At 37.5% G+C, this 25880-nt stretch overlaps 2 protein-coding genes and 1 non-coding gene across 4 annotated transcripts in view; all 3 read left to right on the top strand.

Annotated features, from left to right (window-relative positions):
- Positions 1–15219, top strand: part of aqp9a (aquaporin 9a) — a 48453-nt gene extending 33234 nt beyond the window's left edge. The window contains exon 6 of the mRNA XM_042715854.1: positions 14321–15219. Coding sequence (XP_042571788.1) covers positions 14321–14522 — 202 coding nt within the window. The 3' untranslated portion in view covers positions 14523–15219. The remainder of the gene's footprint in view (positions 1–14320) is intronic.
- Positions 887–960, top strand: trnae-cuc. Its single transcript has one exon. It is a non-coding gene; the product is annotated as a tRNA-Glu (tRNA).
- Positions 15220–16393: 1174 nt separating the features above from the next.
- Positions 16394–25880, top strand: part of LOC109104917 (hepatic triacylglycerol lipase) — a 15956-nt gene continuing 6469 nt past the window's right edge. Inside the window, exons 1-7 of one of the 2 annotated variants that reach the window (XM_042715851.1) lie at positions 16394–16552; positions 16760–16935; positions 17248–17427; positions 18909–19026; positions 19410–19643; positions 20871–21116; positions 21195–21309. In XM_042715851.1, coding sequence (XP_042571785.1) covers positions 16474–16552; positions 16760–16935; positions 17248–17427; positions 18909–19026; positions 19410–19643; positions 20871–21116; positions 21195–21309 — 1148 coding nt within the window. In that variant the 5' untranslated portion in view covers positions 16394–16473. The remainder of the gene's footprint in view (positions 16553–16759; positions 16936–17247; positions 17428–18908; positions 19027–19409; positions 19644–20870; positions 21117–21194; positions 21310–25880) is intronic. The other variant, XM_042715852.1, reaches the window with a different exon arrangement.

Raw genomic sequence — 25880 nt, 5'->3', positions numbered from 1 at the left:
CCAAAGTCCTTTTTTCAGATGAGAGCAAGTTTTGTATTTCATTTGGAAACCAAGGTCCTAGAGTCTGAAGGAAGGGTGAAGAAGCTCATAGCCCAAGATGCTTGAAGTCCAGTGTTAAGTTTCCACAGTCTGTGATGATTTGGGGTGCAATGTCATCTGCTGGTGTTGGTCCATTGTGTTTTTTGAAAACCAAAGTCACTGCACCCGTTTACCAAGAAATTTTGGAGCACTTCATGCTTCCTTCTGTTGACCAGCTTTTTGAAGATGCTTTTTTTTTTTTCATTTTCCAGCAGGATTTGGCACCTGCCCGCACTGCCAAAAGCACCAAAAGTTGGTTAAATGACCATGGTGTTGGTGTGCTTGACTGGCCAGCAAACTCACCAGACCTGAACCCCAGAGAGAATCTATGGAGTATTGTCAAGAGGACAATGAGAAACAAAAGAAGAGAAAATTCAGATGAGCTGTAGGCCACTGTCAAAGAAACCTGGGCTTCATACCACCTCAGCAGTGCCACAAACTGATCACCTCCATGCCACGCTGAATTGAGGCAGTAATTAAAGCAAAAGGAGCCCCTACCAAGTATTGAGTACATGTACAGTAAATGAACATACTTTCCAGAAGACCAAAAATTCACTTTTTTTTTTTTTTTTTTATTGGTCTTATGAAGTATTCTAATTTGTTGAGTGAATTGGTGGGTTTTTGTTAAATTTGAGACAAAATCATTAAAAGAACCAAAGACTTAAACTACTTCAGTCCGTGTGCATTGAATTTATTTAATACACGAGTTTCACAATTTGAGTTGAATTACTGAAATAAATGAACTTTTCCATGACATTTTAATTTATTGAGAAGTATCTGTATTATAATGATTTAGTGTTATGATAATAACCTGGTGGTCTAGTGGTTAGGATTCGGCGCTCTCACCGCCGCGGCCCGGGTTCGATTCCCGGTCAGGGAATGCTGTTTAGGGAAGTCGTGGCCTAATGGTTAGAGAGTTGGACCCCCAATCGAAGGGTTGTGAGTTCAAGTCTCGGGCCGGCAGGAATTGTGGGTGGGGTGAGTGCATGTACAGTGCTCTCTCCACCTTCAATACCATGACTTAGGTGCCCTTGAGCAAGGCTCCGGGTGTGTGTTCACAGTGTGTGTGTGTTCACTGCTCTGTGTGTGTGCACTTTGGATGGGTTAAATGCAGAGCACGAATTCTGAGTATGGGTCACCATACTTGGCTGAATGTCACGTCACTTTATGTCTGGTGATATGATTTATGATATATTATGATTCTGTGATATGGTTTGGTGATATAATGATTCAGTATTATATTGATCATGACTATATCATGATATTATGATGATTATGTAATGAATTTCAGGTATATGATTTGGTGATATAATGATTCAGCATTATATTATGATGATTTGGTGATATATTTGGAGGTTTTCAGGATTTGGAGAAGGTTATTCATGCTTTTATTACCTCACGTTTAGATTACTGTAATTCACTGTACTCAGGTCTTCCCCAGTCATCACTTTCTCTCCTCCAGTTGGTACAAAATGCAGCTAGAAGGCTGGTTACTGGGGCAAAGAAATATGACCATGTCACTCCAATTTTAGCTTCACTTCACTGGCTTCCGTTCCATTTTAGAGTTCAGTTTAAGATTCTGTTGTTTGTTTTTAAAGCTCTTAACAATCAAGCTCCATCTTATCTTTAAGATCTTAAAGATCTTAAAGGTGTTTTATTATGATGAGTGTGTGATATATTGTAATGGTTCAGTGATATATTATGATTTGGTGATATATTGTGACGACTCAGTGATATCTTGTGATTATTTGGTGATATGTAGTGATGATTCTGTGATATATTGTAATGATTTTTAGTGATATATTGTGACGATTTGGTTATGTATCGTGATGATTCTGTTATATATTATGATGATTTAGTGATATATTATGATGATTTGGAGATATATGGTTGATTCAGTGATATATTATGATGATTTGGAGATATGTTATGATGATTTGGGAATATATTATGATGATTTGGTGATATAATGATTCAGTGTTATATTATGATGATTCTGTGATTTATCGTAATGGTTCAGTGATATTTTATGATGATTTGGTGATATAATGATTTTGTGATATATTGTGATGATTCAGTGATATATTACGATGATTTTGTGATAAGTTGTGATGATTTGGGGATATAAATATTATGATGATTTGGTAATATAATGATTCATTGTTATAATATGATGATTCTGTGATATATTGCAATGGTTCAGTGATAATTTATGATAATTTGGTGATATATTATGATGATTTGGTGACATATTGTGACGATTCTGTGATATATCGTAATGTTTTGGTGATATATTGTGATGATATTTAGTGATATATTGTGATGGTTTGGTGATATATTGTGACAATTCTTTGATATATTGTAACAGTTCAGGTCTGCGTGCTGCCAAGTGGTTTGTGATTGTAGCTCTATGTAGCTTCACTTTTCTGTTGAATCTCTATCTTACTATCACTCTCTGTTGTTTAAAGTGATAAAATATAAATGTAATTCCCACCAAATATCCGCTATTATCTATCAAACTAATCTGACTAATGTGACCGTTCACTTTAAATTTTAAATCGCGAGTGCAGCGCGCATACAGCGTGTTAGCATTTGTTAGCCGGTTAGCTTGTCATTCAAGTTTCCATTCGCATTTCTATTCACGTCTATTACGGTTTTCTTTTTTCTCTTGGCCCATTTCTTCTCTCATGTGCGCCGTTTTTCACAAGTTCATCAAACAACAGTGGTAAGTAAGAATCATTCTTCAATCATGGTGAGTAGGCTTCTTCTCCTGCTATTGTTGTTTGCACCGCTTGTCACAACTATTGTTTAAAGTCACCATGAAATCACGCTACCCTTTAAAATTGAAATGATATTCAAATATTACCAAACATTACTCTTAGGACATCACAAACTATTTTTTATTTTTTTTTAATGAATATGAATTAACCTGATGTAGGACGCGCTCAGTCATTCAGGCAGTCTCTCTCTCTCTCTCTCTCTCTCTCTCTCGCACACGTGCTGTTTGGTATGCTTTGTGCCATTGATCATCCCCGTCGTCGTCTTCCTCAATAAATAAAAGATTTCTTCATGCTAGGGTGTCGTCGGTGAATCCAGTGGAGAGAAATCATGCAAACTGGCATTCAGATCTGCCTCCATGTTGTTAGCAACACCCCAACTTCCAACAATCCAATCAATTCCCGAAGGACGAAATCAAGTCCCGCCCTCTCATTTCAGATGACTTTTCACTCGGATAGACGTCACAGTAGAGAAAAAAAGACAATTGCTACTTAAGATAAAATCCCACAATAACACACACTGTTGACAACGACTGTGAGAATGTGAGGGCTCTAGATACAACTTTGGATGTGCCTTAGGGAGTCCTGTGATTTGAAACACTCATCCAAACTTTAATTGAGGACAGTAAGAATGTGAGGGCTCTAGATACGGCTTTGGATGTGACTAGCTCAAGGAAACCTGTACATTGTTCAGTTCTGGTTACAGAGCCTCTGCAGCAGGGAGATTGGGTGATTGTGAGGCAGCATAGCCGCGGGTAAAAACACAGCTCTTCCATTCCAATTAAAACATTAAATAGGTTCTCCCCACTCAGAAACCTGATCACGTGAGAAACCTGATCAACTGCAAAGTTATTGCCGATTCTATTGTACGAAACGTAAAAATAGAGACACCATCCACCATAATCCAATGTTTACCGGGAGCCAGAGTGCCTGACATCTTGGCAAATTTAAAAGTGCTGGCTAATGCTAAACGTAAATACAGTAGGATTGTTATTCATGCCGATGCTAATGATGTTCGATTTCGCCAGTCGGAGATCACTAAAAATAACATTAAAGAGCTGTGTGAACTTGCAAGCACAATGTCAGACACTGTAATATGCTCTGGTCCCCTCCCCCCCCACCCTTACCATGATAAATATATATACAAAATAAAAACAAAAACACACACAAAAAAAAAAAAATTTAAAAAAGAAAATAAAGAATAAAGTAAACAAAAATAAAAATTTTTGCTTTTTGCAAACAAAAATAAAGAATTGCAAAACATAAATAATACCGTGCGAAAGCAATGATTTTTGCAATACATATTTTCTATGATCATATTTACAATTTTATTTGCAACACTGATTTTATTTTGCGTGTCCGTCTAGTTGTGAGCGTGCGCTGCAGTTTTTTCCTGTGCGCTTCATTTTTCTGCGAGTCTCGCTTTGTGGCGCGTGTTTTGACGTGGGGGTGGAGTCAAGGAGCAGGGGCGTGTACAACATGCCTCCCTGGAAGTGACGTCATCGGCCCGAGACGCAGCTCACTGATCCAGGTACTGTCATGATGAGCAGATGCATGCGAGTGGATCGCTTCCTTTTATTCGCTAGCATTAAAACATGCATGGTTTCGTTTTATTAACTTTATTAACAAATGTATAGCCTATGTGTATTAGCAGCGTTTGCTCAAGTTAAAAGAAGTTGTACCATGCACATCTGCTGTTTATTTCTCTCTCTCGATGTGCACACTTTTCTAGCATTTAAAATGTGTATTGTTTCATTTTGGTTAACTGCATGTGTATTAACAGTGTTTGTTTAAAATCTCTTAACCTGTGGAGGACGCCAGCGCACAGAAGCGTTCTTTGTTCACATTAATTCAGAGTTACTGCTAGTTTTAACGATGCTTTTGGCAAAACGCAGCCCTGAAGAGTTTTTGTAAATAAAAGCCTATACTGTAAAAGCCCAACATGCCAATAAAGATTTTTTTTACTGGAAGTGCACTTTAGAGGATGAATTTAACAATAACCCTATAATAAGAAATACTAGAATTATAAATGAATAATTCGCTAGTTTTCATTTGTAATATGAAAACACTAATTTAAACAAAGAACGTTAATTAGGTAAGCAATACACGAATTAAAAGGGGAAATAAGCATAACAATAAATATAAAAATATAGCCCTATTTAATATAATGGTATTATCAATTATTATATACGGTTAGCCTATATGAATAAATGAATGATGCATTTATATAGCGCTTTATAAATGTATTGTTGTACACCCAATTCGCTGTACGATCATGTGGAGGGTCTCTCCTCAACCACCAGCAGTGTGCAGCATCCACTTGGATATATTATATATTATATAATGATAAAAATAATAAAAGCCTTATATGCACATATATTACATAAAATACACGATCAACGGACTGAGGGATGGATAAAAATATTTGATCATCTCTGATAATCTCAGGTTGCTATGGTCACGCGGGTTTGTTTATGCATTAAACTCATGGGAAAAATTAAACCAAAAAGATTCGAGCTTCATTTTTTTTTTTATCTTACAATGACAGTCATTTATTAATTTATGCCAGGAGTTATGTAAATGAAAAACGAAGTCGAGATTCGATATAAACTTGAGTCGTAGACCTCTTTAATGATGTACGTTTATAGTTTATGAAGTGAATTGCATAATTTTACATTAAAACTAGCAGTAGGCTAACTCTGAACTAATGTGAACAACGAACGCTTCTGTGCGCTGGCGTCCTCCCACAGGGTTAAGAGATCTTAAACAAACACTGTTAATACCACATGCAGTTAACCATATGAAACAATACACATTTTAATGCTATAAAAGTGTGTTACTGGCATATAGTTGGCTTGACGTTGGACGTTCGATATTCGCAAATCTAGGGACCGTCTCTAAAGTTACATGCAAAAACTACTATACACATATCTAACGTCAATAGCATTGCAAGGATGAGAATGACTAACAGTCATAAAAACAACTGTTAACTGTCAACCAAAATGCAAACCATAATACACACCTATATATATTTTTTTGATAATTATTAAAATAAAAACTGTAAATCAAATGTAAAATATTTTAAATTTTTCATTACCGAATGGGCTCAAATTTAAAATATGCCATAATTTGAAGCTCAATAGCATTTGAACAGAATGACTCACTTTCCATAAAACATACTGTAAAGTGTTCATCTTGGTGTCAACTATAATGCACACCCATTCATATTTTTTCATAATTATTCAAATAAACTGTAAATCATATGTAAAACATATTGCTACTTTTCATTACCGAATGCACTTAAATACAAATTTAAAGCTCAATAGCATTTGAACAGAATGACTCACTTTCATAAAACATACTGTAAAGTGTTCATCTTCGTGTCCACTATAATGCACACCGTTCATATTTTTCATAATTATTCAAATAAACTGTAAATCATATGTAAAATATTGCTATTTTTCATTTGAGCTTTAAATTAGTGTTTAACCGTCCATTTGGTAATGAAAAGTAGCAATATTGTTACACATTATTTTACAGTTTATTTTAATAATTATCAAAAAAATATAAAAGGTGTGCATTATAGTTGACACCTGGATGAACAGGTTAACAGTTGTTTTCATGACTGTTAGTCATTCTCCCTTGCATGCTATGATGACGTTAGAGAAGTGTATAGTAGTTTCGCATGTAACTTTAGAGACGGTCCCTAGATTTGCGAATATCGAACGTCCAACGTCAAGCCAATTTTATGCCAGTAAAAAAGAGTGCACATCGAGAGAAATAAACAGCAGATGTGCATGGAAACAACTTCTTGAACTTGAGCAAACGCTGCTAATACACATATACATTGTTAATAAAGTTTATAAAACTAAACCATGCATGTTTTAATGCTAGTGAATAAAAGGAGCGCGATCCACTCGCATGCATCTGCTCATCATGACAGTACCTGGATCAGTGAGCTGCGTCTCGGGCCGATGACGTCACTTCCAGGGAGGCATGTTGTACACGCCCCTGCCCCTTGACTCCACCCCCACGTCAAAACAGCGCCACAAAGCGAGACGCGCAGAAAAATTAAGCGCACAGGAAAAACTGCAGCGCACGCTCAAACTAGACTGACACGCAAAATAAAATCAGTGTTGCAAATAAAATAATAGACATGACCATGGAAAATATGTATTGCAAATCATTGCTTTCGCGCGGTAATCATTTATGTTTTGCAATTCTTTATTTTTGTTTGCAAAAGCAAAATTATTTTCCTCAATACTTTAATTTTCGTTTGCAAAACTTATTATTTTCTTTTGCAAAACTTTATTGTTTAAGTGGTAAACCTACGGCATTATTTTGACTCCATAGAGATACTGTACATAGCAGATTGTCATCACTCAATGGCTGGATGTCTAAGTGGTGCCTGCAGAATAACATAGGTTTCATAGACAATTGGACGAGTTTTTGGGGCAAACCTGACCTGTTGAAAAGAGATGGTCTTCATCCCTCCTGGGGTGGTGCTGCTCTTCTGTGTAGTAATATGGCACATAGTCTTAGAGTTTGTACTTGACTAACTGGGGCCCAGGTCAGGAAGCAGACAGACTGGCTAAAACGACCGTCTGCTAGCCGCCTCGCGTCACAGAAGTCAGTTAATTCTCAGCACATAGAGACTCTTTCACCTAAATATCACACTATAGAGACTGTGTCTGTTCCCCGAACTAGAAAATACAAAAAACGTCCAAACCAATTTAAGAGTAACAATTTAATTGACGTTCAACAAATAAAAAATGTAATAGGGATAAACAAATGATAAAACTTGGTTTATTGAACATCAGGTCCCTTTCTACAAAAATACTTTTTGTAAATAATATGATCACTGATCAAAACCTAGATGTGCTCTGTTTGACAGAAACCTGGCTAAAACCTGATGATTACATTATTTTAAAATGAGTCTACACCCCAAGATTACTGTTATAAACATGAGCCACGTCCAAAAGGTAAAGCGGGAGGTGTTGCTTCAATTTATAACAATGTTTTCAGGATTTCTCAGAGGGCAGGCTTCAAGTATAACTCGTCTGAAGTAATGGTGCTTCATATAACATTATTCAGAGAAACACGTTAATGATAAATCCACTGTGATGTTTGTACTGGCTACTGTATACAGGCCACCAGGGCACCATACAGACTTTATTAAAGAGTTTGCTGATTTTACATCCGAGTTAGTGTTGGCTGCAGATAAAGTTACAATTTTTTGGAGATTTTAATATCCATGTTGATAATGAAAAAGATGCATTGAGATCAGCATTCATAGACATTCTGAACTCTACTGGGGTTAGACAACACGTCACAGGACCTACTCATTGTTGAAATCATACTCTAGATTTAATACTGTCACATGGAATTGATGTTGATGGTGTTGAAATTATGCAGCCAAGCGATGATATCTCAGATCTTTATTTAGTCTTGTGGAAACTTCATATACTGTAGCTAAAATTGTAAATTCTAATCCTTGTTTCAAGTATGGTAGAACCATCACTTCTGCCACAAAAGACTGCTTTGTAAGTAATCTTCCTGATTTATCTCAATTCCTCAGTGTCATGCTACGCTGCCGGAAGGAACAATAATCGAGAGAGTCTTTATTAAGCCAACACAGGGGTAAATCCAACAAGGACCACAAGAGGAAAACACACGTATGTAACTGGTAGACCCGACAAACACAGACTGAACAGACATGGGTTTTAAAGACAAGCTAACAAGGGACTAAGGAGACACACCTGGGAACTAATCAGACACACCTGGGAACTAATCAATTAATGAGGGAAAGAAACTGGGTCACACAGAACATGGGGAATGGAACACATGCAGGGAAAACACAACATAATAAGTCTGGGGTGTGACACTCAGCATATCCAATAGCTCAGAACAACTTAATGATGTAACAGAAACTATGGACTCTCTCTTTTCTAGCATTTTAGATATGGTTGCTCTTTTTCGCTTAAAGAAGATTAAGGTAGTATCCTCACAATTACATTCCTTCTTAGAGAAAAATGGTATCTGTGAGGATTTCCAGTCAGGATTTAGACCGTATCATAGTACTGAGACTGCTCTCCTTGGAGTTACAAATGACCTGTTCTTATCATCTGATTGTGATTGTATCTCTCTATTAGTGCTACTGGATATTAGCACTGTGTTCTACACTATTGACCACAACATTCTTTTGCATAAACTAGAAAACTTTGTTGGCATTAATGGAAGTGCATTAGCATGGTTCAAATCATACTGATCTGACCGCCATCAATTCGTAGCAGTGAATGAAGAGGTATCATATCGATCACAAGTGCAGTATGGAGTACCTCAAGGCTCAGTACTAGGGCCATTACTCTTCACGCTTTACATGTTACCCCTTGGAGAGATTATCAGGAAACACAGTGTTAGCTTTCACTGTTATGCTGATGACACTAAGCTCTATATAACTGTATATATAAACGTAATGCATAGTCGATAAAAAAAAAAACTGGATGATGAGTAATTTCTTACTGCTAAATTCTGAAAAAAAAAAAACAGGTGTTAATTACTGGACCTAAAACCTCTGCACACAATAACCTAGAACACTGTCTAAGACTCGATGGCTGCTCCGTCACTTTTTCGTCATCAGTTAGGAACCTAGGTGTGCTATTTGATAGCAATCTTTCCTTAGAAAACCAAGTTTCTAGCATTTGTAAAACTGCATTTTCCATCTCAAAAATATATCTAAATTACGACCTATGCTCTCAATGTCAAATGCAGAAATGTTAATCCATGCGTTTATGACCTCAAGGTTAGATTATTGTAATGCTTTATTGGGTGGTTGTTCTGCACGCTTAATAAGGTCCAAAATGCAGCAGCTAGAGTTCTTACTAGAACCAGGAAGTACTACAATATCACCCCATCAAACACAACACAGAACTTAAAACCTACCAAACATCTAAAAAACCCTAAAATTTTTATCATTACCCATAAAGCCCTGAGTGGTTTAGCACCTCAGTATTTGAACAAGCTCTTGTTACATTATAATCCTTCACGTCTGCTCCGTTCTCAAAACTCTGGCAATTTGATAATACCTAGAATATCAAAGTCAACTGCGGGCGGCAGATCCTTCTCCTATTTAGCGCCCAAACTCTGGAATAACCTACCTAACATTGTTCGGGAGGCAGACACACTCTGTCAGTTTAAATCTAGATTAAAGACCCATCTCTTTAACCTGGCTTACAAATAACACACTAACACATTTTAAATATTCAAATCCGTTAAATAATTTTTAGGCTGCATTAATTAGGACAACTGGAACTGGAAACACTTCCAATAACACCCAATGTACTTGCTACATCGTTAGAAGAATGCCATCTACACTAATATTAGTCTGTTTATTTCTTATTCCAAGGTCACCAGCGCACCAGATCCAGTCTTTATCCAGATCAGATGGTCACTTCAGTCACCTGGATCCAGTCTGTATCCAGCCCAGATGGTGGATCAGCACCTAGAGATGACCTCAACAGCCCTGAATGTCAGCTGAGATCAGGACAACTAGATGAGCCCCAGTGAAGACCTTGTCTCCTAGACGACCACTGGGACCAGACCACAGGAACCAGATGAGTCCTCTGCACAATGTGACTTTGCTGCAGCCTGGAATTGAACTGCTGGTTTCATCTGGCCAGAGGAGAGCTGGCCCCCCGACTGAGCCTGGTTTCTCCCAAGGTTTTTTCTCCATTCTCTCACTGATGGAGTTTTGGTTCCTTGCTGCTGTCACTTCTGGCTTGCTTAATATCCAGCGATATCGTCAACTTGTTTGCATAGATACTATTTAAACTGAACTGAGCTGGGTGATAGGGCTGCACGATATATCAAAATTATTGAAATATCGTAAATCTAAATATCGCAATATGCATATCGCAAGGGCGTGCGATATCTGAATTATTTTATTAATAGGCTCCTTAAATCAAAACGTTGCAAAAGGTCAAAGTTTAGTTTGACGCATATAGCAGGGAACTGCTTGACGTTAAAAAGTGCAATAAGTTGCAGAAAACAACTCTTTGCCGTCTCGTCTTGCTGTCTGACTCATACCTGAAGGGCGTGCACAAGCCGCATCTCGCACAGCGTCTCTTCAGTTCTGCTGCACACATGCAAAACACGCGCATATACACAGAGACATGTTTCAGATGGCACGCAAACACCGAGTTGATTCGTATTGTGTCACCATATTGTTTCAGAGAACTTGAGAGAGAATGAACTGTATAAATTAGACCCTTATCAATTTGCGTATAAAGAAAATAGGAGTGCAGAAGATGCTTTGAATACTTTATATTAAATACCTTGAAAATCCTGCAGCTTATGTTAGAGTGATGCTTATGGATCTGAGTTCAGCATTTAATACTCTACTTCCAGATATTGTGTTATGTGGAAGTGGAAGTGGTTAATAAGGAGGAAGTTGAGCAGGTAACAACATATAAGTATTTAGGTATCTACTTTGATTCTCAGCTGCAATGGAGTCATCATGTGGACTATGTTTGTACACGAGCTAGTCAGCGCTTGCATTTTCTGAGAAGGCTCAGGGTTTATGGGGTGGATAAAACTATCATGTTACTGTTTTACAGATCAGCTATTGAATCTATAATATGTTATGGTTTTACAATATGGTTTGGCAATTTGACTGTTTAACTTAGGTCACAACTTCAAAATATGGTTACAAGAGCTGTAAAAATAATTGGCATGTTGTCTCCACTTTCTCTTCAGGACATATTTCAGAGGTCTGTTAGGAAGCAGAGTCTTAAAATTATTGGTGACCCAAGCCATATTCTCCATAAGGAGTATGAGCTAATGCCTCAGGCAGGAGATATAGGGTTTCAATCTGTAAGCTGAATAGATACAAATTTTCTCTAATTCCATTATCTGTTAAATTATTGAATAAGTGATTGAAATTGTTGTGTGGGTGAGGGTAGTGTGATGGGTAACAATGTAATGTTGGTGTATTATTAGGATTGTGTAGGAATTCTATACGTTTTGTAATGGTGTAATTTTTTATTTTATTTATTTATTTTTGTGTGTGTGTGTGTGTGTGTGTGTGTGTGTTTGATCTGCTCTCCCGGTTGCCTAAGACAAATTTCTCCTAAGGGAGACAATAAAAAGAGAAACTTGAAACTTGAAATTCGTCTCTCATTTCGCATCTCCTCCTACAGACACATACACACAGAATTACGTCAAAAGTACCCGTCTCGACGATCATTCTAGTAAACGCAGTCAGTTATGTTTTAAATGAATGTAAACAGCTGAGAAAGAAATCGGATGTGTATCATTATACCGGATCCGTTCTTTTCCAAGAAAGAATGTGAAACAAATTTATCATATAATTTTAATTTTTAAATACTTTAAAATATAATTGAAATTGATTTAACACACTTTAAGTAATATCGTATCGCATATCAAATAACACATTTTTTAACAAGGTATCACATATCGCATTTTTCTTCAATATCGCACAGCCCTACTGGATGATGACATCACTGAATTCAATGATGAACTGCCTTTAATTGAATATTGAGTGTTTACTATTGTCATGTTGCATTATTGACACACTATTTTTCTATTTAATACTGTAAAGTGCTTTGACACAATCTGTATTGTTAAAGGCATTATATAAATAAAGGTGACTTGACATATTGTGATGATTTGTATTTATATATTGTGATGGTTTGTTGATATATTGTGACGATTTGGTTATACTGTATTTTGTGATGATTCTGTGATATACTACGATGATTTTAGTGATGTATTGTGATGGTTTGACAATGATTCAGTGATATGATGATTTGGTATGATTTGGTGATGCATTATAATGATTCTGTGTTATGATAATTTGGTGATATATTATGATGATTCAGTCATGGCCTAATGGTAAGAGACTCGGACTTGTAACCCGAAGGTTGCAGGTTTGAGTCTCAGGCCCGGCAGGAATTGTTGGTGGGGGGAGTGAATGTACAGAGCTCTCTTCCACCCTCAATACCACGACTGAGTTGAGACCCTTGAGCCTCCAGTCCAATCCTTCAACTGCTCCCCGGGCACCGCAGCAATACGGCTGCCCACTGCTCTGAATGCGTGTTCACAGTGTGTGTGTGCACTGTGTGTGGGTGTGTGTGCGCACTTGGATGGGTTACAGAGCACAAATTAAAATAAAAAAAAAAAAAAATAATAAAAAATATAATATATATATAAAAATATTATATATATATATATATAAATATAAAAAAAAAATATAAAATAAATATATATAATTTAAAGGGGTCTTGAACTGAGAAATCAGAATTCCCTTGATCTTTTGACATATAGAGGTAATTGTATTATAAAAACATCCTCTAAGTTTCAGAACTCAAAACTTTCTTGTTAGTCTAAAACAGCTTGTATTGAAGCAAAATTCCGCCAAAACAACAAATAGTGTAAATAAACCCCCCATCAACAAATAATCATCAAAAACCCCTCCTACACAAATCACCATCAATCCCTGCCCACTGATTCATGCATGCAGTGTAAATAATGAGAGGCAAACGCAGGCTGTTTTAGCCCCACCCACCGATTCATGCATGCAGTGTAAATAATGAGAGGCAAACGCAGGTCAACACAGAAACTGAATGATAGAGATGCTCCGAAGACAACAAGACGCTGTTCAGTGCCAAGCTGTGGAAAAGTCATCTCCTTCCTTCTGATCCCAACATTAGGAAAGAGTGGATGAACTTTATTTTTAGTTAAGTTCCAGACCAAATCAGTAAAAACTAGGTCCGTTGTTTACTTCATTTTACTGCAGATTCGTTTACAGACAAGGAAAAATTCAACGCAGGATTTTCAGAAAGATTGAAACTAAAAGACGATGCTGTGCGACTATGCTGGATCTGACAGTAATGTCGCATCTAACGAGTGTGAGAAACTGTTTTTATTTAATGATCACTCTTACTTTGTCTGTTATTACAGATCGTTTGATATGAAGTGAGTATTTATGCGGTTTTAATCTAAATCACAGCAGTGTCCATCTATGAAGGATGTAGCTGTTAAATACACACAATTGTTACCCAATCACGTGGGCGTTTACTTCCGGGTCTACAATCCGCACCTATTCAAACAGAGCGCTCAGAGGAGGGGTCAAAACAGGACAGAAAATAACCTATTACTTCTGAATTATGATGATAACATAATAAGTGGACCTCAGAGAACAGTAAAAATAATTTTAAAAAGTCAGTTCACGATCTCTTTAATGATTTGGTGTTATATTATGATAATTCTGTGATATATTGCGATGCTTCTGTGCTATGATGATTTTAGTGATATATTGTGATGGTTTGGTGATGATTGAGTGATATGATGATTTGGTGTTACATCATGATATTTCTGTGATCTGTTATAATGGTTCAGTGATATTTTGTAATCATTTGGTGATATATTGCTGTGTGTGTGTGCAGCACTGCAGATTACTGGTGGTGGATCCCTGTTGCCGGGCCGTTGGTAGGGGGTGTCGCCGGTGCTGTGATCTACTTCCTGTTGATTGAGCTTCATCACTCCAACCACAATGACAAATCTCACAAAGAACCTGAGGAAGAGGTTGAGGAGGAAGACGAGGACAGCAGCCTGAAGGACAAATACGAGATGATCAACATGAGCTAGAAACCCAAGACCAGCAGAATTCCCGTTGTGACCAAGTTAAGCCGGTAAACTCATTTTCATACGCTGTTTACAAGAGTAAACTCATCAGTGACATCAGCGACCTTCATCCACCTCATTTAGACACTTCACAACTCAAATAATTAACGGGATTTAACTGATTGATTCATGTAAGTGCTTTAACTAAATACTAGCTTCACGTCTGTCCCGTAATCTTCCACTGCACATAACATCCGATTGTATTTTGCTGATGGGTTAATATTACACTGGACCCAGAACAATCGAGTCAATGGCTGTTTATTCCTTTAAAGTGATGGAACGCATCAGGATCACCGTCAGCAGTTCTGTCCAGATTAAAGCACACTGACTGACGACATTGATCATGAAACCACCTGACAAACATGCTTGTTTGAGCACGACTGTCATGTCACACGCATCAATCTAATGGTTCACGCCAGAGATTAGCGTTGGTCATGAAGAGCTGCAAAAAATGTTCCACTAGATCACCATTGTTGAGTTTTCATGTTAAGTTTTATTTCACCTTGTTGATATTTATGTTTCTATTGTGTTTGTAGATCAGGCTTCTGTTATTGCCTTTTTGTTTTTGAATTTCTTTCATAAAAAGTAGATCTTTTGTAATGAAATCCTGCAACTTCAACTGTATATTGTGCTTTTTGCTGAAATAAACTGAACTTTTGCTGAACTTTTACAGCAGATGTGTCTTGCTTACAAACACACATCAGATGCTTGCATGTGGAGATTCGGTTCATGCCTGGACAAATCTGCTGCTGTCTACTGAGGGTGAATGACAGATGAAGACATTCATAACACTGAAGCAGCGTCTCTGAATGAACAAATGTCATGTTATAATTATTAAAAGTTATTATATGACTTTCTAATTTAGTTTTAGTTTTTATGTCTGTTTAATTATTGTCTAGCTTTTTAAATTTTTAATTATTTTACCAAGTGTGTTTGTTCGCTTTAGTTTTACAGTTCATTTCATTTCAGTTTTGGTTTTTATTTTAGTCTTTTATTTTCATTTCTATATCATTTAACACATGCATTGAAGACATGACACAGGACTTTGTGTAATGTTATTAAACCTTCCCTGTTCAGTCCAGATTACACTGGTCCACATGGTGTACAGCTAGTTTGACATTTAACAACAGAATGACTTGTCATCAAATGTGCTTAATTTAACTGTGCTTTCTTGAAGGTGCCTCCTCTGACATGGTGATGGCCAGTCGTAGTGTGGAGGACCAATGATATTTTAGTAGCAGTTTGTGCCTCTTGATGCCACCCATTTAAGAATGCCACTGCCTGTAGTTTTTAAACTGAAAATATTTTTTTTACTTTTTTTATTTTTAAACTTTGTTTTAAAGCAGTGCATGATAGTTAGGGTTAGTGTTGCTTTTAGTAAAAATTGTTTTTTTTTTTCTAAAATGCTACTTTTTCAAGGAATATAATTTCTTGCTCAGTGTCAAATTACTTCAGTAAGTGTGATAAAGTTAAATGTTGCTTCACTTTCAACTTACTGGAAGTGTGTTTGAGACAAGCACTGACTTGATCTCAGGCGATGGTTATGATCTATTTTCAGTAAAACAATGAATCAGACGCTCATTCAGACCCTGATCAGAGTGAAATGAGCTCTCAGCACTTCCTCTCACATCTGAGACGTTATTCTTCTGAAGGAGAGCTGATGCAGGAGAAGCATTTGCTCATCTAACGGAGATCAATCAAAACTTCTGAACATTTAGAGGTAGGTTTTGTCTTTCCAACTAACCCACTGTACTTTCCCTCCTCAAATGGTGCCAGAACCAGCAGCCAATCAGAGCAGAGAGTCACTCAGGCTCCGCCCTGTCTCTCTCTCACTTCAGCAGCTCTTCAGTCAGACTTCTGTCCTCGAGCAGCAGAGCAGACGCAGATCCACCGGAGAAACTCCTAAACCCTTCAGATGATCATGAGAGTCCTGAGCGCTTTGCTCCTCATGAGTGCTGTCACAGCGCCTGTGAGAGGAGACGCAAACTTCACAGGTCAGAACATGTTTCCTGAAACACAGACTGGCTGAGAGCATATGATGGACCTCTTATTTTAGGCTTGCATGGCAAACTTCAATGTATAATTGCATGTTCTCAAAGTAGCTTTTTGAATGTTTGAAACAGAAAGTCCAGAAAGCCGCAGGACGGCATGATGGGATGGGGTTTCATGCTCTGAAATTACACATCTGGGTTTAATTTTAGCAGAGACACTCAGCACTCCTCCAGTGAAGACAGTGCTGAAGTCCAGCTTCCATCTGTTCCACGAGGGGAGCGTGTTTGAGGAGACCTGCGCCGTGGTCCCATTCAGGTCCGAAACCCTCCACAGATGTGCCTACAACCGAAGCGACCCGCTGGTGCTGATTATACACGGCTGGACGGTGAGATAAACTCTGATCAACACAACACAGAAGACCACACCTAACCTACAGAAACCACTTTCTATCAGATCTAATGATGTAGAACAGTAGAGCGCTTTACACAACTAACAGCCATGTAGGGTTTCTCAGGAGATTTGGCGTTGAAAAATCTGTGTTCACTGGCTGTTAGACGACTCAGTTCATGTGTCAACAAACATGTAGTGCAGACAGAAATTTCCTTGAAAGGAGGAAATTGGCAAAGGCTTTGAGCAGTGGTTTTGTTTTGCCACATGTTTCTGTGTGAATGACGTCAGCTCTTCCTGCTGGTCTCAGATGAATGGACGCATGGAGCCATGGATCTTCAATCTGGCTTCTGCACTGAAGGTCCGGCTGGGGCGGGTCAACGTGCTCATCAGCGACTGGAGGAAGCTGGCCCTTCAGCCGTATCCAATCGCAGCCAAGAACAGCAGACAGGTGGGGCAGGACGTGGCCGTGCTGCTCAGATGGCTGGAGGTAATGAAGATCTTCAGCGGAAACATTTGCTTAACCAAACCCACTGCTTCAAAAAAGCAAGACATTATTTAAGAGTTCTCCGAAGCGGAAGTCCTCAGAGCTGGGTAAACTTGTATAGTGGTGAACACAAACAACAAATATATTTTTTGTGTTCCCATTTGCTCCTAAAGCAAAAGTAGAGAAATCCAAAATGACAATTCTATGAATTAAAAAAAAAAAAGTTTGGAGAGATTGATTAACCCAGCTAACAATAATATGCTCTGAGAATGGTTTGCTAATGTTTCCATTAAGTTCTGAAAACATTATTTCTGAATGTTCTTTGAACGTCCAAAATGTCTGAAAAACTTTAACTTTATTTATTTTATTTGGGTTTTTTTTTGCGAGAGTTTAAGGAAACATTCAGTTTTATCATTTTGCAAACATTACAGGAATGTTACTTTAGACTGTTCTCTAAACAAACAGTAACATTAAAAAAAGATAGATAAACATCCAACACATTTCAGAAAAAAAAACAGTCCATGAAAGATAATATTTTGAGAACATTTTTAAAAGACCAGATAACTTTGAACAAACATTCTGTTAATGTTACTGGAAGAACGTTTGTTCATAACCTTGAGAGAACCTTTGCCAGAACGTTATGATTTAATGTCAAAGATAGGCAACACTTTATTTTGATAGTCCACTTTAGACATTCTACTAACAGTAAATAACTTTGCAACTACATGTCAACTAGCAGTTAGTAGAGTATTAGTAGACTGTCTGCTTAATCTCTTCTAACCCTTTCTTTGTCAACTTATTGTCAACTTATACTAACCCTTAACCTACCCCTAACACAAACCCTAACCCTACCCTAACAGTCTACTCTGAGAGTTAGTAGACATGTAGTTGCAAATCAATGGTTGACACATGTGACATGTAGTTACAAAGTTACTTATAGTTAGTAGAATGTCTAAAGTGGACTATCGAAATAAAGTGTAACCCAAAGATAATATAACAGTGTAGTGTTTAAAATATGTACATTAATTAAAATATGAAAAACTTCACTAGATTTATCGTGTGGATAACTGTGGAAATCATCATCATCACAGTCTGTGAAAAGAGTCTGTACTGTATGTGCGTCAGTGTCTAAGGCCATGTCCACACGTATATGGGCATTTTTAAAACAGAGTTTTTCCTTCTTCCATTTTAAAAAATCTCCATCCACATGATAACATAAACGCATGCTTTGAAGCAGTGTCAAGAGCATGCCAAACCAACAGGTGGCGATATAATCTCAAAAACTCCTGTTTCGCGGTCTGCACAATAACACTGCAACCTGAGTTTTTGAAAGTCTTCACCCTGGCAGGAGTTTTCGGTTTCAGTGACCTGGTGCTGCGTTTGCGTGTGAATGAACGGCCAAACCACATCGAAAAATAACCGCGTTCGTGTGGACAGGGCCTGAGTGAACTGTTGAGTCCAGACAGCACTTCCTCTCTCGACAGGAAGTGACGCAGCTCTCCATGGATGATGTCCATCTGATTGGCTACAGTCTGGGAGCGCATGTGGCCGGATTCGCAGGAAGTCATTTCAGAGGACTGAGGAAAGTTGGCCGCATTACTGGTAAGATGCAGCCAAACACAAAATCAAACAGCATTTATCAGAGCTTAAGCTTCCCATTCATCTCAATGACTGTCACTCCGTCTCAGACTTACATGAAAGCCGCTGTTCATCTGAGCGCTGATCTGTTTATAACGGCTGATATAACTGGAATGAAGAAGTGAAGATCCTGACATGATTCAGTCTGAAACTTCCTTCAGAGTTACTGTGGTTTCTAGAAAGATGCCCGCATTCTCCACCAGCGTCTGATGAGCAGCTTTCAGAGATGAAATCACTGAGTCTCGATGAAACTTTGAGAACACATATGCTCTTCCGGCCAGTGAAAGACCAATGACAGTGTGCTGTGTGTGTGTGTGTGTGTGTGTGTGTGTGTGTGTGTGATGCAGGTCTGGATCCGGCCGGGCCACACTTTGAAGGTCAGCCAGCGTTTGACAGACTGTCTCCGGACGACGCTCAGTTTGTGGACGCCATCCACACCTTCACCGGCTCCAGCATCATGCCGGGACTGGGAATAAAGCAGAGCGTTGCTCACGTGGACTTCTACCCCAACGGAGGCTCCTTTCAGCCCGGCTGCAAGATGCTGGACATTTACAGCAACGTTTTCCAGTACGGCCTGCAAGGTACGACTGAACCCAACGCACAGATCCACCGGCAAAAATATACGATCATTTAACAGGATTCATTTGCATTTATTTAGATGATGAATTGAACAGGCCATTCTAACTGGACATCTCAGGATGTGTTTTTAAACGATGAATCAGAATCAAAAACAGCTGAATCAGGAATTTGTGTAGATGACAGAAGCTTATAGTGCACAGCAGGCTTATTATATCATATATTAACTAAATATAAACCATTAAAATATATTAACTAAAACTTACACTATAAGTAAATATATATAAATTTTCATTACTTGAAATAAAGTAAATATTGAAATAAAATAAAATAAAATTAAATGATCTTAAATTTATTTTAAACTAGTTTCTAAAGCAACATCATTTGTTTAGCTTGTACTAAAATAAATAAAAAAAACTATACAGACATTCTTAGTTTTTGTTGTTTTTAATCTAATACAAATGACAAAATAAAACAACAACAAAATGACTAAATTGTAACTGAAATTGATAGAAAATATATCATAAATAAAATAATATATAAGACATGTATAAAAATATCACTGCAAAAAAATGGTTTTCTTCCTCTGTATTTTTTCCCCAGTAAAAATCTCAATATATTTTTGAATCAAGATAAATTTGCTTGATTGCCAAAATGATGTACAATATTAATTTAGTAGTGCTTTATGAAAAAATTATAAAAACATTTTTAAGTTTTTGTTTAAAACAAGGAAAAATATGTGCCAATGGGCTGAGAAAAATCTTTTTAATTCAAAGGGAAAAAATATATTTTTTCTTGCTCCACTAACAAATATTTTTTCTCAATTTAAGCAAAAACATACTTAATTTTGATACATTTTTGAGAAAACAAAACTCAATATGTTAAGTCATTTTGCTAACTAAGCAAATATATCTTGATTCAAGAATATTTAGATATTTGTACTAGAAAATAAGTTTAATAAATGTCTGAATTTGCATTGCACAGTGGGAAACTGATGAGGCTGTCAGTGCTATAACTTTGTTAAATGGCACGCACTCTCACAAAAACATGGCACTTATGTGAAACAGCAAACTCAACTCAGATGCATCTGTCTAGTGCATATTAACATAAACCCAGGTATTAAAAATAGGACAGACAGAGCACAAGAGCCATCATACTAAATACAGCAGTGCTTCACCTGCTATTTCACAGGGCAGTGAACACAGTCATTTACACACAGACACTCATTATAGGTGTTCCCAAGACCATTAAATGCGCCCATGAGCGCGCCGTCCAACTCTTCACCAACTCCCTCATCAACGCCAGCCAGCCCATAATAGGCTTCCGTTGCCGTGACGACAGCACCTTCAACAAAGGCCTGTGTCTTGACTGCAAACAGATGCGCTGCAACACACTGGGCTACGACGTGCGGCACGAGCGCGTGGGGAGGAGCGCTAAAGGCCTGTACCTAAGGACCGGCCCACAGGCGCCCTACAGAGGTCAGTGAGTGTGAATGAGTCCAGACGCGCAGAGGAAGCTGTTCCATCTTCACACACGCCTCCTCACTCTCTCCTCAGTGTTTCACTACCAGATCAAAGTCCTGCTGAAGAACCTGATCGAGCCTGTCGAGGCCTCACTGTCCGTCTCACTCAACGGGACCGGAGGAGAGAGCCCACTACTACCCATAATCCTGTGAGTCCCAGCAAACACTGCCGTACATGAGTGAGCCTGCAGATTACTGCTCGTTCACCTAGAAAACCCACAGAGGGGAAAAATAAAAAAATAAAAAATCAAAAAATATCAAAAAATCAAAAAGCAAAAAATATTTTCACAAATAGCCGTCAGCTTTGCCTCGCTGATGTGTTACATTTGACGGCTGCAGTCAGGGAGAATGAAAGAAAAACACTGTAGTTAAAATATTTAATATTCACAGATAAAAAATTTAGTAGCCTACTTATGAAGTTATGTGCATTTCTTAGAACGAATTCAAGCAGGATAAATGTCAAGCATATGAGCTTGTGCTTATATTTTCTCTAAGCTACACAGTATTACACCATATTTTAGATTTGAAACATTTATCAGGTGTGCAGTATTATTTATATAATATGAATAATATGTTATATTATCCTAAAGAAATGGTGGTTTACTTTTCATCCGAGCATTAAAAGTGGAAGCTGATTTTAGTGAGCTAGGCTACATCTATATGCAAAACGTCAACATTCTCACATATTAGGCCTATATTTGTCACAAGTACATTTTTAATTAATATTTTAAAAATCCTTTAATAAAACAGCATACATTTTTGACACGCACATACTTTGTTATTTGTTACTTGTCCTTTATTTTGACATCAGTTTGTACACTGATTAAAAAATTGTTGCGTGTTTTATAAATTATTTCCTTTATTTTAGTAAAACATGAGGCACTGTATAATTTCTCTCCCATTATTTAGGCCAAACTAAAACAAGAAACGAATAAATTAAACCTGCACGATTTAGCTAAATCACTGAAACTCTAAAGAATGGACGGATTAATAAAACGTCCTCACGTCTAAACTCAAGTTCTCTCATTATAATTAACAAAATGCACACTATGTAAAAAATAGCTTCATTTATTGACAACTTCAGTGATTTTAAAGTTAGCCTTCTTTACTTGCTTTCACACAATTTAAGTAAAAAAAATAAAATAAAACTGCAGCCGCATTTAAATGCAGGTGTGTATATTCTGTAAAATATTAGTGCAAGATTTACGCGCAACATTTATTCTTATTCATCTACATATTTTACCTTCATTACAAATTGTTTGGTTTTATTTTGTATAATTGCATGTAAAAATTATTAACTATGCAAATCAAAAACAAAAAACTAAAATCCAATCCTAATCGCAGTCTATAACAATTAATAATAAATTGTACAATAATATTTAACCAGCTTTGTATCTTTATTATTTAATGCAAAAGAGATTTATTAAAACAATTTTATAAGAGTCATGCATCCGTTTAATCTTGATCGAGAACAACTAATGATCAACGAATTGGAGCGGCATTGGCCGTTAGATCTTTTTAAAACATCAAATAGCCTTCAATTTACATGTTATATATAACTGCATCTGTCTCGGTTGTAGACTTGTGAAGATTTATTTTTAATGTGGATCCTATACTGTAACCTAAAAGAAATGTGCTCTATTACTATTCATATTCAAGTGTTTGTGCGGAAAATTAATACACATGCATTACAGGGAGGCGCCCTAGTGATCACTTGAATTTTTTCCTGATAATGAAATAACTTAAAATTGGGGTGCCTCACATACATGAGAAATATATCTACAGAAAGCTTTAAATGTTTACTTTTAAACTAACTAATTCAAAATGAAAACAAATACTCCCTGATTATGTAATCTGTGAAGGATGCATCTCTTTAAAGGCGCGTACAGTATACTGTGGAGATGAGATCCAGCACTGTGAATTTCATATTGCAGCGGACAAGAAAACATTAGTTTATAAATAAATAATTAAAATGTCTCCTTTTTCACAATTATTAGGCTACTTCAGCCTGTGCTTTATGGCAAACTTAATGCATGTGCTTAAACGCGGAATATATTAAGGCTCATTATGGATTAGACTGTGTTAATTTAATATAAACATGCTATTAGTTGAATAATGACTTAAATGAACTGTAATGCTCAGCCCAGCAGGCTGGGTTACTAAAATTGGAATGGGGTCTGATTTCTCTGTGTGAGAGTTAAAACGTGTAAAAAGAATGACATAAAACAGAAATTCGGTTAATAAAATTGGTGTATTTACAGGTTCACAATAAAAGACTTTAAAACAACACAATAAAACCAGGTAGACTCAGTCTGTTAAAGGAAACAGGTATTTTGTCCATACCCTAAAAACTGAGTCCCAATGTGAGTGTCCAGCAGTGTATATACAATCCAATCTGAGTGAAATCCAAGTGGCTGCAAGTGTCCGGAAAGGTAAGTCCAATAAAAGAAACTCCACAGTCCAGGTGTGAGTGAAAGCTGTGAATGGCCTCCTTGTTTGTTTGCCATGCTGCTCTTCTTATAGTGCTCCTGCTTCCTGTCAGGTGACTGATCACCTGATAGGCCAACCATACAGTTCTGAAAGATTGAAAGAAAAGCCATCATAGCAGTTATTTGAGAATTGGCTTACTAGTCAAGTCAAGTCACCTTTATTTATATAGCGCTTTAAACAAAACGGATTGTGTCAAAGCAACTGAACAACATTAATTAGGAAAACAGTGTGTCAATAATACAAAATGACAGTTAAAGCAGTTCATCATTGAATTCAGTGATGTCATCATTCAGCTCAGTTCAGTTTAAATAGTATCTTCGCAATCATTTGCAATCAAGTCAACGATATCGCTGTAAATGAAGTGTCCCCAACTAAGCAAGCCAGAGGCGACAGCAGCAAGGAACCAAAACTCCATCAGTGAGAGAATGGAGAAAAAAACCTTGGGAGAAACCAGGCTCAGTCGGGGGGCCAGTTCGTCCTCTGACCAGACGAAACCAGCAGTTCAAATCCAGTCCACAACAAAGTCAGATTGTGCAGAAGAATCATCTGTTTCCTGTGGTCTTGTCCCGGTGGTCGTCTGAGACAAGGTCTTTACAGGGGATCTGTCTCTGGGGCTCTAGTCCTGGTCTCCGCTGTCTTTCAGGGCTGTAGAGGTCCTTTCTAGGTGCTGATCCACCATCTGGGCTGAATACGCAAATAATCCGGGTGACTGCAGTGACCATCTGATCTGCATACAGACTGGATCTGGTGGCCATGGTGACCTCGGAATAAGAGAGAAACAGACTAATATTAACGTAGATGCCATTCTTTTAATGATGTAGCAAGTACATCAGGTGTTATGGTAATTGTTCCCGGTTCCGGTTTACCTAATTAATTCAGCCTAAAAATCTAATAAATAAATAATAAAATAAATAAATAAATAAATAAAAATAAATAAATAAATGTAAGGTAGGTTATTCCAGAGTTTGGGCGCTAAATAGGAGCAGGATCTGCCGCCCGCAGTTGACTTTGATATTCTAGGTATTATCAAATTGCCAGAGTTTTGAGAACGGAGCGGACGTGGAGGACTATAATGTAACAAGAGCTCGTTCAAATACTGAGGTGCTAAACCATTCAGGGCTTTATAAGTAATAAGCAAGATTTTAAAATCTATACAGTGTTTGATAGGGAGCCAGTGCAGTGTTGACAGGACCGGGCTAATATGATCATACTTCCTGGTTCTAGTAAGAACTCTAGCTGCTGCATTTGGGAACAGCTGGAGTTTATTAAGCGTGCAGAACAACCACCCAATAGAGCATTACAATAGTCTAACCTTGAGGTCATAAACGGATGGATTAACATTTCAGCATTTGACATTGAGAGCATAGGTCATGATTTAGATATATTTTTGAGATGGAAAATTGCAGTTTTACAAATGCTAGAAACGTGGCTTTCTAAAGAAAGGTTGCTATCAAATAGCACACCTAGGTTCCTAACTGATGACGAAGAATTGACAGAGCAGCCATCAAGTCTTAGACAGCGTTCTAGGTTATTACATGCAGAGTTTTAGGTCCTATAATTAACACCTCTGTTTTTTGGAATTTAGTAGTAAGAAATTACTCATCATCCAGTTTTTTATATTGACTATGCATTCCGTTAGTTTTTCAAATTGGTATGTTTCGCCGGGCCGTGAAGAAATATAGAACTGAGAATCATCAGCATAACAGTGAAAGCTAACACCGTGTTTCCTGATGATATCTCCCAAGGGTAACATGTAAAGCGTGAAGAGTAACGGCCCTAGTACTGAGCCTTGAGGTACTCCTTACTGCACTTGTGATCGATAAGATACCTCTTCATTCACTGTTACGAATTGATGGCGGTCATAAAGGTACGATTTAAACCATGCTAATGCACTTCCATTAATGCCAACAAAGTGTTCTAGTCTATGCAAAAGAATAGTGTGGTCAATAGTGTCGAACGCAGCACTAAGATCCAATAGCACTAATAGAGAGATACAACCACGATCAGATGATAAGAGCAGGTCATTTGTAACTCTAAGGAGAGCAGTCTCAGTACTATGATACGGTCTAAATCCTGACTGGAAATCCTCACAGATGCCATTTTTCTCTAAGAAGGTATATAATTGTGAGGATACTACTTTTTCTAGTATGTTGGACAGAAAAAGGAGATTCGAGATCAGTCTGTAATTTGCTAGTTCTTTGGGGTCAAGTTGTGTTTTTTTTATGAGAGC

This window comes from Cyprinus carpio, chromosome A25 (genome assembly GCF_018340385.1).
Source record: "Cyprinus carpio isolate SPL01 chromosome A25, ASM1834038v1, whole genome shotgun sequence".
In the NCBI taxonomy this organism is placed as follows: domain Eukaryota; kingdom Metazoa; phylum Chordata; class Actinopteri; order Cypriniformes; family Cyprinidae; genus Cyprinus; species Cyprinus carpio.
This window is presented reverse-complemented; position numbering and strand designations above follow the sequence as displayed.